The sequence below is a fragment of the Apodemus sylvaticus genome, chromosome 10 (assembly GCF_947179515.1).
Source record: "Apodemus sylvaticus chromosome 10, mApoSyl1.1, whole genome shotgun sequence".
Lineage (NCBI taxonomy): Eukaryota > Metazoa > Chordata > Mammalia > Rodentia > Muridae > Apodemus > Apodemus sylvaticus.
In genome coordinates, this window is record NC_067481.1 from 21879957 (window position 1) to 21895343 (window position 15387).

The window sequence follows — 15387 nt, forward strand, 5'->3', positions numbered from 1 at the left end:
TACTTGTGTGCGTTCTGTGGCAAATTAAATATGATAAGTGGGTTTTAATATTTTTGTTTTCTTATTTTACTTTAAAAACCCACTACCAATGCATATTTTCAGAGAGAATTTTTGGCTCAAACTTAATTCAATTTCCTGGCATGAAAGGTATGGCTGTGTGGGGTTCTCTGTGAAGGAGGCTTGGGCAGCAGGGAGTGCTCTCTGTCTGCCACAACAGTCCCCACTGGACGGGAGGCTGAGGCTGACGTTCTGCATGTCCGCGCTGGACTCCGATTCCAGCCTCTAACCCCGTCTCCATAGTGCCCATCCCTACCAGTCCTTGGCCCTGTAGCAGAGACGTAATTGCTGCTGCTTTCTTCTCCCAGTTCTGCCTGCTGAGCTGTGGGATACTGACCTTTTTGGCTATGTTGGGCCGCTACATCCCTGGGCTCCTGCTGTCCTACTTGATGCGTAAGTGTGAAAGTACTTCCCCCTACAAGGTGTAGGTTGAGCATAGCTTTTCTTGTCATAGTTGTGGTTCTAGGACAGAGGTTCTCAACCTTCCTAATTCCTAACTCTGCGGCCCTGTAACATAGTTCCTCATGTTATGAGGACTCCTAATCATAAAATTTTTTTCATTGCTGCTTCATAACTCTAAATTTGCTACTGTTTTGAATCATAATATAAATATCTGATATGAAGTCCTATTCATAGAGTCCTATGAAAGGGTCGTTTGTCCCCTAAAGGGGTCACAGCCCACAGGTTGAGAACTACTATCTAGGAAGAGGCCCCCCCCCCATGTTTTAGTTCTCCAACAATGACTTTCCCATATATACAGGACATGATTAGTGTTGTTAAATGTCTTTTCACATGGAACTGGTACTTCACATAAAAGGGATAAACTCCATTTCCTTTTGGGGAGCTGACAGTGCTGGGAAATCCAGTCCAGGGCGTCACACACAGTAGGCAAGTGTTTTGCCACTGATTTAGATCTTTTTCTTTCTGGTTTTGAAAAACAGGATTTCTCTGTGCAGCTCCAGCTATTCTGGAACTTATTATGTAGACTAGGCTGGCTTCAGACTATAGAGCTCTCCCTGCCTCTGTCTCCCGATGCTGGATTAAAGGCTTGTGTCACCATGCTGGATGGACATCCATGTGTAGTATTTTATTTACGTAATTTTATCTCAGACTCACGGGGCCAGTTGTCACTGGTTTACTTTGTATGCCCACACTGCCTGGCTCTGTAGCATTCTGTGTTGTGTATAGCTGTGATGTGGATCCTCTGGATGGCTGCAGAAGTCCCTGCTCTCAAAAACTGTGTATGATAGGGGTCACTACTGGTGACCAACAGAATTAAGTTGAATTGTTCTGCCCAGTCCTAAGGACACAGTGGGGTAGGAGGCAGGTAAGATTGCTTTGTGTAGTCTCCATGTTCTTCTGCTTCTGTTCCTCTCAGTTGTCATCATCATGACGTGGCCTCTTGCTGTCTATCACCGACTGTGGGATCGAGCCTATGTGCGCCTGAAGCCAGCTCTGCAGCGGCTGGACTTCAGTGTCCGCGGCTACATGATGTCCAAGCAGAGAGAAAGACAATGTGAGTGTCATGGATGGCCTTCTTCTACCTAACAGGAAACAAGGGGAAGCCAGGCCTTACAAACTGCATGAGTCTTTACAAGTGGGAGAACAGGGCCCATGAGGTGGCTCGGCAGGTAGAGGTGCTTGCCACCAAGCCTGAGGCCCTGAGTTTAATTCTAGGATCCTTATAATGGAGAAACTAACACACGCACTCATGACTGTTTTGTTCTTCCTGCCACAGGGATCTGTGTGTAGAGGAGTGGTTGTAAAATTCTCAAGTAGAAGGGGGGGGGTGGTTAGAACAAAGTAAAAGTAAGGAGAGGCAGTGTTCTTTTTAAAAAATAAATTACTTATTTATTATATGTAAGTACGCTGTAGCTGTCTTCAGACACTCCAGAAGAGGGCATCAGATCTCATTACAGTTGGTTGTGAGCCACCATGTGGTTGCTAGGATTGAACTCAGGACCTTCAGAAGAGCAGTTAGTGGTCTTAACTGCTGAACCATCTCTCCAGCCCCAAAAGGCAATATTCTTTTTCTGAGAAACCTAGGTAGGCCTACCAGGTTTTCTTACGAAGGCTTTAAAAAACTGATTTGAGAAAAACTCCCAAGTTGAGTAAAAGATACGGAAGATGCCTTGAGTACCATCTGCTATTATGAAACTCCTTCCAAGTGTCCAAGCACTGGATCGACTGTCTGTGTACTGTTTTTAAATAATCTACATTAACCATGAGACTCAAGTGGTCTTCAACAGTAAGTGTTAGTGCAGGCTTTTGACACTTCTAAGCCAGTCTCTTTCCATTGACAAAATGTTTCCAAAGATGATTGAGAACAGTCACACAGATGCCAGAAGTGTACTATTAAGCCTGAGCTCTACCTAACACAGAGAGTGGTGCACACATGTCCCTCTCTTTGGTCTTATCAGTTTGGGTGTTTGATTAAGCACTGGTCTTCAAAGAATCCTGTATGTGGTTACCAAACCCAGCTTCATCTGGGTCAGCTAGTTGAAAAATAGTCCTTAAAAGCCTCATTTACCCAAGGTGAGTCTCCCCCTCCTCCTCCCCCTCCCCCTCCCTCTCCCCCTCCCCCTCCCCCTGACTGTGCCACTTACCACCTTGCTTTATTCTTACCCCTGGGAGATCCTCAGAGTTGCTGGTAGATTGGTAGTTCACCATTAGTCAGAATTCTAGAGATGCCTTGGGTTGGAAGAAGGAGGTTGCTGGAGGAGAGATGTAGTCTCATGTGTTACTACTCAGACTTAGCAACCTTACCTTCAGACATTGCTATGGAGACCTAGGGCCATATTTAGAGGGCTTCTTCTTGTACTGTGATACATGCTTTTGGAGTCCAAAGGAAGGTTTTTCCCTCAAAGGCATCAGGATTTTCTCTTTCCTCATAGTGCGCCGCAGAGCTCTATACTCAGAACGTGTGGTGGACAACCACAGTGACAGTGAAGAGGAACTTGCTGCCTTCTGTCCTCAGGTATCTCGTGGATGGAACCTGCTCCACTGGCCCTTTAATCCATCTGGCAATGTGCATTGAGATGGTGACCAGGTTTCATGCCTGTCAGGGACCCTTAGAGACCCCAGATTCCCCTTAGTTCAGAGCTGAGGAGAGAACCCATATGTGGGGGGCCTGAGGACTCAGCCTGAGCCTGAAGAGTGGCACACGCACTGGGTCTGCTTTTACCCTGCTACCAAGGAAGAACCTGCAACTGATACAACATCTTTTTAGCAGCCAACCTGTCTAGAGTTTTGGTTAATAAGTGTGTTTTTCTGGTGACCCAAGACTGCCTGAGCTCAGGAGGTTGTTGAGAAAGAGTGTTCCCTTTAGGGAAGCAGCCTCACAAGTCAAGACCGTGTGTACAGTTTCATGGGTAGGCTCGAGGGTCTCCGGGGCTTTCATCAGTACAGCTGATTGATGCAGACAACGTCATCTCAGTCTTGTTTTCTTTTCCTAAGCTGGACGATTCTACCGCTGCCAGGGAACTGGCTATCACAGACTCGGAGCACTCTGATGCTGAGGTCTCCTGTACAGAAAATGGCACGTTTAACCTGTCAAGAGGCCAGACACCTCTAACAGAAGGCTCTGAAGGTGAGAACCTTGACCTGAGTTGATAGTAACTCTGACTTTGCAGCGTAGCTTCCTTGGACAGGGGCTTGTGCCCCCGCCTCTCATGGAGTTGTGGCTAAGTGGTAGAACAGCCCAAGGGTGTGATATGACACGGCAGGCATTGCTACCCTCGAAGCCCCAGACCCTTAGTCATGGACACAGTAGAGGAAGACAGGCAGTTAGTTCTCTGCCTGTCAGCAGTCATGGCCATCTGAGTGGTGACAAAAAACTAACCAGTCCCACAGGTTTTGCTTCATCTTAAGCAGTGCAGGGTGGGAAAACCTGGTTCTATGGGGCTGACTTTTTGTGGGTCTGGGCACAGAGACCAAGGGGTTACCATGTTTCATACAACTGTGTTCTCTCAGACCTAGATGGTCACAGTGATCCAGAGGAATCGTTTGCCAGAGACCTTCCAGACTTCCCTTCCATTAATGTGGACCCTGCTGGCCTGGACGACGAGGACGACACCAGCATTGGGATGCCTAGCTTGATGTACCGCTCCTCAGCAGGGCCTGGGGACACCCAGGGCCTCCCTGCTAGTCGGAATGAGGCTGCACTGCCAGAGCTCCTGCTTAGTTCCCTTCCCGGAGGATCTAACCTTACCAGCAACCTTGCCAGCCTGGTCTCCCAGGGTATGATCCAACTGGCCTTGTCAGAGGCCTCCCAAACAGACTCTTCTGGCCCACCTCCCCGAAGAGCAGCAAGAGGCTTCCTCCGGGCCCCTAGTTCAGACCTGGACACTGATGCTGAGGGAGATGATTTTGAACTTTTGGACCAATCAGAGCTGAATCAGCTAGACTCTGCCAGTTCTAGGAGCCACTGAGACTCCTTTGAGGGGGTCACTGTGATGTAGGTTATTTTCCTCCCCCCACTTACTGTGATGGGGCAAGGGAAGAACTCAGTCTTGTTCCCTGAATTTTATCTGTGTGCTGGGTGGCCTGGCTGACGCAGAGGCCTGCTGAGAGAACATACTCTTACCCTGCTGCCAGCGAGACGCCGTATCTGTGCTTAGTCACTGAAGTGAGAACACACGCCCCCCAGGGAGGCTTCTCTCCATCAGGGTGGTACTGCGGGCACCAAAGGGATCTGATTCCCCTTTGAGGAGGTAGTGCTGTTTGCTTTTAGTCTGGGTGCTCAGGGGCCCTCACTGATACAAGAGCCCATCTCTTCTCACCTCACTGGAGCCACAGAAGCCAGGCAGCAGCTACAGGAGTCATCATCTGTGTCTGTTACCATGATTTGATTTGTGTCCTTTGGTTCTGCAGAGCAGGCCCACTTCCTGTCCCTGAGCCCATCTTCATTTCTAGATGGCTGACCCTGAGCACTCCAGAGTGCTCGCAGAGTTTGAGAAGTGTGAACATGATGTGGGGCTGAGCCTCTTCTGTATCACCTTGAGCTATAGGACCAATGGCTGGTGGGGCTGGTGAGCGCCCATCTTGAGGTCTCATGGAATCTTCTGGAGCTGTGTGGTTGTCTTTGGTGCTGTTAACCCTTGGCTCCCTTTGGCCATCAGTCTGAGCAGTGAGCAAAGCAATATCATATCCATTTTTATGTTCCTCTTTATTCCTCTGCTCCTCCTCTGGAGAAGCAATAATCCCACAGGGGATGGATGGCAAAGTAGCACTTTACAAATGGCATGGCATTCATCCAGGAGCCACCAGCTCTTCTCCCATACTGCTTCCTAACTCCTGTAAGGAGGAGCCCAGTTAGTAAGGAGGTGTTGGTAATCAGCAGAGACCTTATGAAGGGTAGGTGTTCTGCAGTCCCGAATCAAATCATGTGAAACAACCCCTTAAATGATCATTGGTTCTCAACCTGTGCCAGCGCACTGCCTCTCTGTCTCCCAAATCAGAGCTCAAGCCAAATTCTTGTATCCTCTTTCCCTCTTGCATTAACCCTTTGCTGATCCTCAGGGACCACTCCCCCAGCACTCCCATGTTTGGGTGAGGGATGTTGGACAGAGCCCATTTTCATGTGCTGCAGGTTGGGGGTTGTGCTAACACTTTTGCTCTTGGTGATGGACAAGGTAGAGGCCAGGGAGTGAAAATACTTAACAGTGAGAAGAGGAATGGCAGGTGCCTGCTTCACAGTCAGTGGGTGTGAAAGTTAGGCCTAATAATGGCACCTCCCCACTCCGGGTTCTCAGTTACTTTGGACATCTCTTTCCTTAGAGCCAGATGTCTTACAGTTGAACTCTGATGTGGAACAAACAAAGGGAGGTGAGGGAAAGGCTTGGGATTTTGCGTGTTTGCATGAGTGTGTGTAGCTTTATGCTTTGGGAGTTGGCAAGAGGAAGAGGGAGGGAGGGAAGCAAATCAGGTCTGTCTTGTACCCGAGGGATCCTGCTCCCAATCTCCCAACTCCTCCACTGTGAATTGGGCTGGGGTGGGGGGTGCTGGGGAATAAATCTTGTATGAGAACAATCTTTAGGAGACTGCTGTTGAGTCATGTACTTCCTTGATAGGTCTCATTGATCTCATAATAGCTAATCTGGGGGTGGTGACCCTCAGAAGAGGAAGCCAGGGGCCCTCCTGCCCTTTCTAATTTTCCCTCATGAGGCCGCAACTCCCCCTACAACCAAGACATAAATACAGCTAACACCCTTGCTGGCATTTGTCAATTGTTATTTTTTTCCTCTTTTAGATTTATCTTAAGTATATGAGTGTTATGTCTGTGTGTCTGCAGGAAAAGAAAGTCTGATCTACTGAATTTGGAGTTACGAATTTTTAGCAGCCACATGGCTTGCTAGTAACCAATCTAGGGCCCTCTGCATAGAAAAGCCACTGCTGAGCCATTTCTCCAGCCTCGTTCCACCATTTTTATTCTTAACCTTACCCCTTAAACAAGCAGGGACAAACGATATTCTGAATATGGCTAATGAAATTTTAGGTTGAAGGATTGGAAATACTGTGCCCTTCCACTGAGCTGCAAGGACAGCTGCTCTTTGGCCATCAGCAGACCTCAGAAACTAGAAATATTTATTTCAGGCTCCTCCGGACTGGCCACTGTGGTCAGGAATGGAAAGCACCTGCCAGGTGTTGCTGGTCAGTTAACTGGAGACGTCAAGCTTTGCGGCTTCAGTGGCCCCCACTCTTAACCATCTTTCATGGGCGTTCAAACGACAGGTGTCGAGCGCCCCCTACATGCGACACACGAAAACGGGAATCGTTAAGTGTGCTCGCATTCGCAGCCACCCTCTGACAAAAGTACCCACAGGCACTACTTTACACGTGAGAAAACTAGTCCCACTCCCTTGGATGACTGGCTCTGTGCAACCTTGAGCGGCGTGGGAGTTGACCCCTAAAGTTTCTTCCCGTTCCCACACTACGGCGGGTCTAGCTCAAGGTCACAAGTGCTCAAACACGGCCCGACCGGGCCTCGCGGCTTAAAATAGAAGGGGCCACTCTCTACAGCCAGCACTGCGGGCCCAGGAGGCGGCGGCCGACCTGTCGCAAAGACCGGGGACTGCGACTTCTAGCCCACGGCTACTAGGACTACGGGGTCGCGGAAGGTCTGGGCGCTCTTGCGGAAGACTTTCTCCTTAGCCAATCAACGTTGAGGTCCCGCCCTCTCTCCGGAAGGAGGCGTTTCCCGGAGCAACCGACCGATCCGGCTCTGGAGTTTGGTGGCGGGAAAGGCCATGAGTAAAAGCCGTGCGGAGGCTGCGGCTGGAGGTAACGGCAGCGCCCGCAGGACCCGGGAGGGGAGTGGGAGGAGGGGTCGGAGGTGAGCCCCTCTCCTACCTCGTCTCCCGCAGCCCCCGGGATCATCCTGAGGTACCTGCAAGAACAAAACCGGCCCTACAGCGCCCAGGACGTGTTCGGGAACCTGCAGAAGGAACATGGACTGGGCAAGGCGGTGAGAACCCCTTTTGCGGGGTCCCCTCCCTCCCAGCTGAACTCCCTCGTTAGCCTTGTGTCCCGCCTCCCCTTCACCAACAGAAATCTCCCCTGTTTAGACTCGCTCTAATTGCTTCACCCTCCTCTCTTGCTAGGCTGTGGTGAAGGCACTGGATCAGCTCGCCCAGCAAGGCAAGGTCAAAGAGAAGACGTACGGCAAGCAGAAGATATATTTTGCCGATCAGGTGAGCTCTCAGCAGATTAACACCCACCCGAGAGCCTGTCTGAGTGAATCGACTCTCAGCATTTAGTTAAGAGTGTTGAAGCACCTCACAAAATTAATCTAATTTGTGCTATGAAAGGGCTTCAGATATTCTTAAGTCAGGTGTACGCTGCTTGTAATAACACTTAATCAACGTTCACTTGAGCTATGAACAACAGAAGACCCTGATTCGCAACTGGCAGCCTCATTTCTACTATTGTTTCGTTTAGCCCCACTTCTGCCAAATTATTTTTCCTCTTCGTCTGCCCCACTACCCCAAACACATCAAATTTGCCTTCTCCTGCCCATTCTTCTCTCTGGATAATCATTATCCAGGTAATACTGAGTACCAGTATCAATGTGGTCAATGTAGAATGCTTACTCTGTCCCCATTGGCTTTCTAGCATTGTTCTGTCAGGGAACCTCTCTTCTCAAACCCGAGATTAGAATGTAATTGTTTCTTTTACCTTACACATCTGCTGTGTGAGGCTGTTTCTCAGTTATATCTGATACTCCCATCCACCCACCTTTTTGAGACTGGCCCTCACTATGTAGCTCAGGCCGGCTCAAGTTTTTTTGCAGTTGTTGAATCTAACCTGTCATCACTGCTCTCTGTCAGACCCTCTTGTCTAAAGTCATGTACTAAGGTTTCATCTTGGATGTTGTATCCAGAATGACTCATCTAGATGCAAATCGGGGCTGGTAAGATGGCTCAAGAGCTTCGCTGTATTTTTAGACTTTCTAAAGCATTTGATCTCACTTATTCAGCTCTACTCTGCCATATATGCCCAGCCACTTATTAATGTATAGATAGTCCTTCTGCCTCACAGCCTTCCAGGTTGCTGGAGTTGGGGGTCTGTACCACTAGCCCCAGCATTCTCTCTTACTGTAGGGTTTAGGGGTGTGCCTACTGGTTCTTCCACGTTTTGAGTGCTGCCTCCCCTGGGGTGTGCTTTTCTCTCCATGCCTCATGAACTGACTCTTTTTCTCTTGGCTGGCAGGACCAGTTTGACACAGTGAGTGATGCGGACCTCCACAGCCTGGATGCCAGCATCGTGGCCCTCAGCGCCAAGGTGCAGAGCTTACAGCAGAGCTGCCGACACATGGAGGCTGGTAAGACTGGGCACCCCTGCCAGGGTGCCGTGGTTTGGAGGTCATCAATGGCCAGCAGAATGGTTCCTTGACTGCAGCATCTTACTGCAGCTAAGACACCTTTGCTGGGTGCCTATGATACTACGCTGAAAGAAACACAGACTTAGCTATAGCTTCTGTGTAAAATAGAGCAAGACAAGCCACGGCTCCCTGCCCCAGCAAGCACACCGCATCTTATTCCCACTTCTTTAATTACGTGGACAGCGCTCTGCGCAGCCTTACAAGCCACTGCTGCTTTTAGATGGATGAGGGGAAAAAAGGAAAACAAACTGTGCTATAAGCCTTTTCTCAAGCTTTTCCAGAATGGGGTTCTATTCTAGAGAGATCCCAGAGCAAGATGGAAGTTGACCTCCCACATCTGGGAAGCACCTGCTGGGCAAGGCAGAATCCCTTCCTCACTTATACCAAGTAACTGTGAGGGCATGTGGTTTCAGAGCTGAAGGAATTAACAAGTGCACTGACCACTCCTGAGATGCAGAAAGAGATTCAGGAGTTAAAGGAGGAGTGTGCTCGCTACACAGAGAGACTGAAGAACATCAAAGCAGCTACCAACCATGTCACTCCAGAAGAGAAGGAGAAGGTGAGGCAGGACTGCAGGCTGCCGTGCGGGTGCGCACTGAGCAAACACAGGCGCTCAGACCAGCACGCTCCTTCCTTTCAGGTGTACAAAGACAGACAGAAGTATTGTAAAGAGTGGAGGAAGCGGAAGAGAATGGTGAGTGGGAGTCCCAAGGGTGCTCGTGGACGTGACAGTCACCACAGAAGTTTGTGGGAAGGGTCCTGCCGGCGGGCAGGGCCTTGTGCTCATCTCAGGGGGCTTTGCTTCTTGTCAGACCACAGAGCTGTGTGATGCAATCCTTGAAGGATACCCCAAGAGCAAGCAGCAGTTCTTTGTAAGTGGCTCTCCTCTCTTGCTCCCCTGGGGTCTTTGCACAAAGGACTCCTTCATTACTTTCTTTGCCCCACAGGAGGAAGTTGGCATTGAGACAGATGAAGATCATAACGTCGCGCTCCCCGACCCCTGAGGCCCTGGTGGAGGTGGGACAGGCCGGCCTGCGCTGGCCACCTCACTGTTCTCCACCTTTGAGCAGTGAACGGAGGAGCACAAAGAAAGGCATAGTGTTAGGTAGAGACTGGTGATCAGAAAGGACGGTCATGTCCATTTGCACAGGCCTCAACAAGGACTTAAAACAACCTTAAAGTATTTGTAATATTTATTGTAATATAATTTGATATAAAAATACTTAATTTCCTCTGGATGATCAAATCTCCCAGATATCAAACCTGGGGAAGGCAGTAGGGAACACATGATAAAAGTACAGGAAGGGTGTCACACACCAACGTTTGAGAATCCCAAGGTGTCAATCACCCTGGCCTGGCCCTAGGAGAACTGGAGGCACCATGCTAGTGGGGGTGACACACGGTATGCAGAGGAGGCTGGGGGCTCTGGAGGTCCGCTAAGAATTTTGGAAAACTACATATAACAAAAAAATGCACTGTTGGTTTAAGTTCAAATATGCAATGCTGCTTTTGCCTTCGGGAAGATAGGGCAAGAGCTGATGGGACAGTTCCTTCCTCAGCACCTGCAGCTGCTGAGGAAGAGGGCGGCAGAACGTGAGGGCACCAGGAACCTGGCAGGCCTAGCCTGAGCTGGCTAGAACACCCTGCCCTTACTCAGTACTGCCCACACAGCCCTAGCCTAGGCACACGGTGGCCTTTTGCCCTTCATGGCCATGGGGCTATTTCTTTTCCTTTTCTCTAACTTAAGAACTGCCAAAATACCCAAACTTGAGCCAAGTGTTGCCCAAGAGACCAAGCAGAGGCAAACAATTTCCAAATGATGTATATAGATTGTGAACAGGAACCCGATGGGTAGAGAAAGGGCTAAGAGGCTTGGGGTTCTGTGAGGTTCCCAGAACAGACTCTTGTCCTAGAAACTCTTCCTAGGAAGGGGAAGGTTGGGCAGGTTCAACATTGTAGGCAATATAATAAATTAATCAAAAGCTTTCACAAAACACTCAACCCCACAGAAGCTGCAGCAGGGCTGGAAAAACCAAACACCAAGTAGAAACCAGCTGACTGGTGTGAGGTGTTGCAGTCCAATCTCAGGCCCTGCAGTTCCATGGCCAAACACACTCAAAGGCCTCTTGTTGGCTGCTCTGCAGGTTTCCAGGGACCATCAGTAGAGTTGGTTTTTCAACTGATGAAGGACACCAATCACAATCTCTCGTAGAGTCTAAGAAAGACAATGTTGAGGTGACACACAGGCCTTTAAGACGCCTGCCTAGACTGGCCATGTTCTTGAAAGCATTTAAAATAGTCCCATTAATGTTTGGCAGCTTGGTGGATTACTTCCTAGCACTCGAAAAGAGGCTGGTGAGATGGGTCAGCAGGAAAGCCCCTTGCACGCAAGCCTGGTCACTGGAGCTTGGTCTCTGTGGAGCCCACATAAAGGTGGAAGCAACTCACTAAAAAGTTGCCTCTGACCTCACACACTAATAAATTATTTATCTGGGATGGGGAGGGTGCTAGAGAGATGTCTCCCTGGGTAAAAGTGCTGCTCTTACAGAGGACCCAGAGGACCAGCTCTCAGCTGGTGGCTCCAGTTTCAGGGATCCAATGCCCTCTTCTGGCATCAGGCACACACATGTGGTACACGGATATATGCAGGCAAAATACCCATGTACATAAAATGTTTTCTGGTTTTTTTGTTTGTTTTTTTTTTTTTAAGGAAAAAAGACCCCTGAATGGGGTGTTGCCTACTTTTAATTTCCAAACCCCTGAACTAAGACAGACAGAGATGAGTATGTCACTGGTATAGCTGACATGGTGGGTGTGGGTATTCACTCCAACAGCCCTCGAGTGTTGCAGTGTTTGTATAAAGTATTTCACAATGAAAATGTTGAGAAACATAAGAGAAAGTGGAAAATCTGAGAAGCAGCAGCCAGGCCTCAAGAGCAGAAGCCAGCACAATAGAAGGCCCTGGGACCAGGGGGCTGAGGGCATCTTGTAATCTGCATGTTTCATGCTTCTAGAAACTTCAAGCTGTTGGCTTCCACAAGGACAGCCAAGGAGTAGAGTAGCCAATGAGTCACCAATGACATGGCCAAATCTAGACCTGGCACTGAATGCCCACATCCTGATGAGTCTGACACTGGGCTAGGCAGCAAAGACAGAGTACTAAGCTTTGTAGACACCTGAAGAAACTCAGGCAGCCACATTGCATTTCTGACCGGCTTGGACCACTCTGCCTGGAGGTGGTAAGAGAACCTCAGTCAGCACCTTGACCCCAACGGCCACGTACCTGTGGCTCACAGTGCTCTTCAATCCAGCTGAAGACACAGGCTGAGAGCTCCTGGAAGCTGGCCACAGAGATGGAGGCATTGAAAGACTGGAATAGCGAGTCCATGATGCCTTGAAAGACGTTGAACTTGACCTGGTCAGAGACCTGGTCCTCTCCCTCATGAGGGTTGTCCTGATGTGCCTTCACAATCTGCTCATAGTTCCTGGAAGCATGCAAGGAAACAGGGCTGAGGTGCTATGGCAGCTCGGTCAACCTGAGAAGTGTGGTGGGATAACCCAGTGGGCCACACCATAAAGGGATTCCTGGGGACGTTGGGGGCACAGTCATTATCAGCTAGACACTCTTACATCAAACAGTGAGGTCTCTTTGTTATCCTGATGGGTGTTTATTTCCTGTATGTATGTCATACGTACAAGACCGGTGGGCCAGTCAGCTGTGCCTTACAGTGACTGCCTTGCCCTCAGTGTCACTTCATGTGTTCTCCAGTACAGCCTCTGAACGACAGTGCACTGGAGTTGACCTCAGCCCCCAGTTCACCCCTCTTACACTTTCATTATCTTCAAGGCTGTGACATCCTTGCGCAGTGTGGATACTTCTTCCTCCTGCTTTTTCTTCTCCTTGTGTAGAAACTGGATGTAGTCAATGGCTGGAGGAGGAGCCAAGAGAGGGGTTGGGCACTGAGGAAGGCTGAACCAGGAAGAGGGCTTATTTTGTTTGCCCTTCCCCTATAAACCAGCTTTCCCATTATTGCCACCACCCCCTGGGTGAGACCAGGTCCTAGCCACTACTGTCACCCCCTTGCCCTGGACATACTCTTCTGTAGAACGATGGCTTTGCTGAGCTTTTGGGAGCCAATGGAGAAATCCTGCTGCTGGCAGGTAGGGACGATGGTCTGAAGGTCATCGTAGCCTCTCTGGAAATAGCAGGGGAATGGGTTCAGCTCAGAAAGAGCAAGGGCTGGCACACACTTTTGATACCAGTTCCTCAGACTGAAAGCATAGAGGGCTAGAAGAGGTGCCCAGCCTCCCCACCGACCCCACTCCAGCCCTGCAGACATCAGGGGCTGAAGGGTCAGGGCAGGGTCCTCCCTCGCTGCCTTGGGTAAAGGCTCCCAGTCACCTTAATAGCATCCCTCCTCTTCTGTTCAGCCTGAGTGTGCGCTCGCCGCCTCCGGTCTTTGTAGGACTCCTTGTAGGACTCCTGCTGATAATCACTGTCCTCATCATCTGGACTCAGAGATGGAGGAAGGAGGTCATTTTGGAGTACACTAAATCCAATTAGCCCACCCTTCCCCCGTTGGAAGAACCTGATGCCCAGAGACGCTGAATGGAAAGAGCCTAGTTATCGCGGATGAGGTGAGAGATGGTGAGACTCAGGCTTGGCACTGCTCTGGCCACCCCCATGCGGGCAGCGGGCTCCCTAGCTAGGAAAGATACTAGAATGATGGAAAAGCTGTCTCGCCGGCTGTGTGACGGGCTATGTTGCTGCCTACCTGTGTTGGGGACGGAAGAGGCACTGGTGGAGCCGATGCTATTAGCTCTGGACACTACACTCCCCTTGTGGGTGCTTTCTACAAAAAGCCCTGGAAGAAAGAGGCCTCAGTCACTAAGGAGTGGGGAGCATTGCTCAGTCACCTATGGGCACAATGGCTTCAAATGCTGACCTCTCCCCATCAACTCCAAAGCCAGCCCCCACGGGCCTTCCATTTCAGGCTGCAATGCTCCCATCCTAGTGTCTACACTGCCCAGAGGACTTCTTTCTGGCTCACAAAGGAGCATCTGGATGCAGCGAACATGACCACCTGTCACTGTTTCCATCATTTCCCGTTCTAAAGCAGAGGAACCAGGTGTGACCCACGGTTGCTTCCTGCCTATTCTCCAGCTCCACCCTCACTTCTCAAGCCAAGTCCTTGGCGCAGTGACAGTGGACTGTGCTCAGGTGTGGCAGGCAAGACCACGAGATTCTACAATGCCAAAAGGGGTCATTCCCGATCTACACAGTCAGTCGGGGAGGCACTCACCAGGATCCAGGCTGTTGTCACTATAGGCATACTCGACCTGCAGCACCAAGCAAGGGAGAATCCTGTCAGACCTTTGCCTCTGGGAAGGCAGGCGTAACCCGCAAAGGCACATACCACGGGTGCAGGGACCACTGAATGGTTAAGCCAAGCCCTGGCTAGGCCGCGGGGGTGCCGCCCCCTCGGTACGCCTCCTACCGTCCCCGCCCCATCTCCCAGCCATGACCCCCTTGTTCACGCACACACGCCCCGTTTGTCTCCCCACCTTGGCACAGGCCGGGTGAGAGCTGTCTTCTCTGCAGCCCCGGGGCCCGGACAGCAGGGGAGACTCTGGGGATAGTTGGGGAGCCCCGCGTCTTCCGGACCCCCTACGTGCACGAGCCCGACCCGCCCTCCCCTCGCCGGCGTGCGCGTCCGCGGAGCTTGCCTTGACCCAAGGGTCCTCCGGAGAGGCGCCCAGCTCCGTCATCGTGGACCTACCGAACCGGAAACAAGCCAGTGGGGACTGGCCCCCAACCTCCAGGAAGAGGCGAGGCTCAGTCACGTGATCCAGCCCACCAATCGGCAACTACAGTCAAGAGCGGTGCGGAAAGCGCTGCGCTTGCGCGGCTCTGCGGCTCAAATTGTTAAGCGAATACTGGAGTTGGCTAAATCTGGCCAATTCGCATTAATGTAGAAGTGTCAGCCCCTGAAGGTCCCTACTCGCCTCTGAATAAGAATCTTTATTGGGGGCGATTTTCTGTGTAATGGAGCACCTCCAAAAAGATCGTGTGAAGGGCTAGAAGTATAATTAGTTTAGTGGTAGAACCCATGTGAGAGCCCTAACATCTCAGGAAAAAAAAAAAATCCTCTGAACAGTCCCATGTACGCACGCGCACAGCTGATCCGCCCGGCAATTGCAGCTGGGTCAAGAACTTCCCCTGCATCACATGATCTGATCCAAGGAGGCACAAACCACCTCCAGCGTCGATCTCCCAATACAGGTGTCGGACAGGACACTTTGTGGAATTGTCTTATAAAAAGCCTTTTAAGTTAAGCTTACAGAAAAGTCTTTAAAAGCACATAGATAGTCACTAGTAGATTACACTTAACCACAGCATTCCTTGGCTTCCAGCTCAGGACTTGGCCCTGAATTTGGAGACTAACGAT

The 15387-nt window shown here is 50.3% G+C and overlaps 3 protein-coding genes across 5 annotated transcripts in view; 2 read left to right on the top strand and 1 right to left on the bottom strand.

The window, feature by feature from the left end:
- Retreg3 (reticulophagy regulator family member 3) overlaps positions 1 to 6269 on the top strand; it is a 20457-nt gene extending 14188 nt beyond the window's left edge. The window contains exons 3-7 of the mRNA XM_052194669.1: positions 249 to 450; positions 1436 to 1573; positions 2952 to 3034; positions 3514 to 3646; positions 4030 to 6269. Coding sequence (XP_052050629.1) covers positions 249 to 450; positions 1436 to 1573; positions 2952 to 3034; positions 3514 to 3646; positions 4030 to 4487 — 1014 coding nt within the window. The 3' untranslated portion in view covers positions 4488 to 6269. The remainder of the gene's footprint in view (positions 1 to 248; positions 451 to 1435; positions 1574 to 2951; positions 3035 to 3513; positions 3647 to 4029) is intronic.
- An 87-nt stretch (positions 6270 to 6356) lies between these two features.
- Positions 6357 to 10176, top strand: Psmc3ip (PSMC3 interacting protein). The gene is made up of 8 exons (XM_052195750.1): positions 6357 to 7338; positions 7422 to 7522; positions 7659 to 7748; positions 8767 to 8878; positions 9352 to 9497; positions 9579 to 9632; positions 9751 to 9810; positions 9886 to 10176. Exons 1-8 carry the CDS (start codon positions 7305 to 7307, stop codon positions 9940 to 9942), a joined length of 654 nt encoding a protein of 217 aa, XP_052051710.1. The 5' UTR covers positions 6357 to 7304; the 3' UTR covers positions 9943 to 10176.
- Positions 10114 to 14779, bottom strand: Mlx (MAX dimerization protein MLX). Of its 3 annotated transcripts, none has more exons than XM_052195747.1 (8): positions 14504 to 14779; positions 14242 to 14278; positions 13714 to 13803; positions 13341 to 13447; positions 13035 to 13134; positions 12768 to 12867; positions 12222 to 12423; positions 10114 to 11153 (listed from the first exon to the last, which is right to left on the bottom strand). In XM_052195747.1, the coding sequence occupies exons 1-8, from the start codon at positions 14705 to 14707 to the stop codon at positions 11097 to 11099; spliced, it is 897 nt and encodes a 298-aa protein (XP_052051707.1). In that variant the 5' UTR covers positions 14708 to 14779; the 3' UTR covers positions 10114 to 11096. The 3 variants fall into 3 exon arrangements, with proteins under 3 accessions (XP_052051707.1, XP_052051708.1, XP_052051709.1); XM_052195748.1 differs by having other exon boundaries at positions 14666 to 14774; XM_052195749.1 differs by lacking the exon at positions 13714 to 13803 and having other exon boundaries at positions 14666 to 14775.
- Between the last annotated feature and the right edge of the window lie 608 nt (positions 14780 to 15387).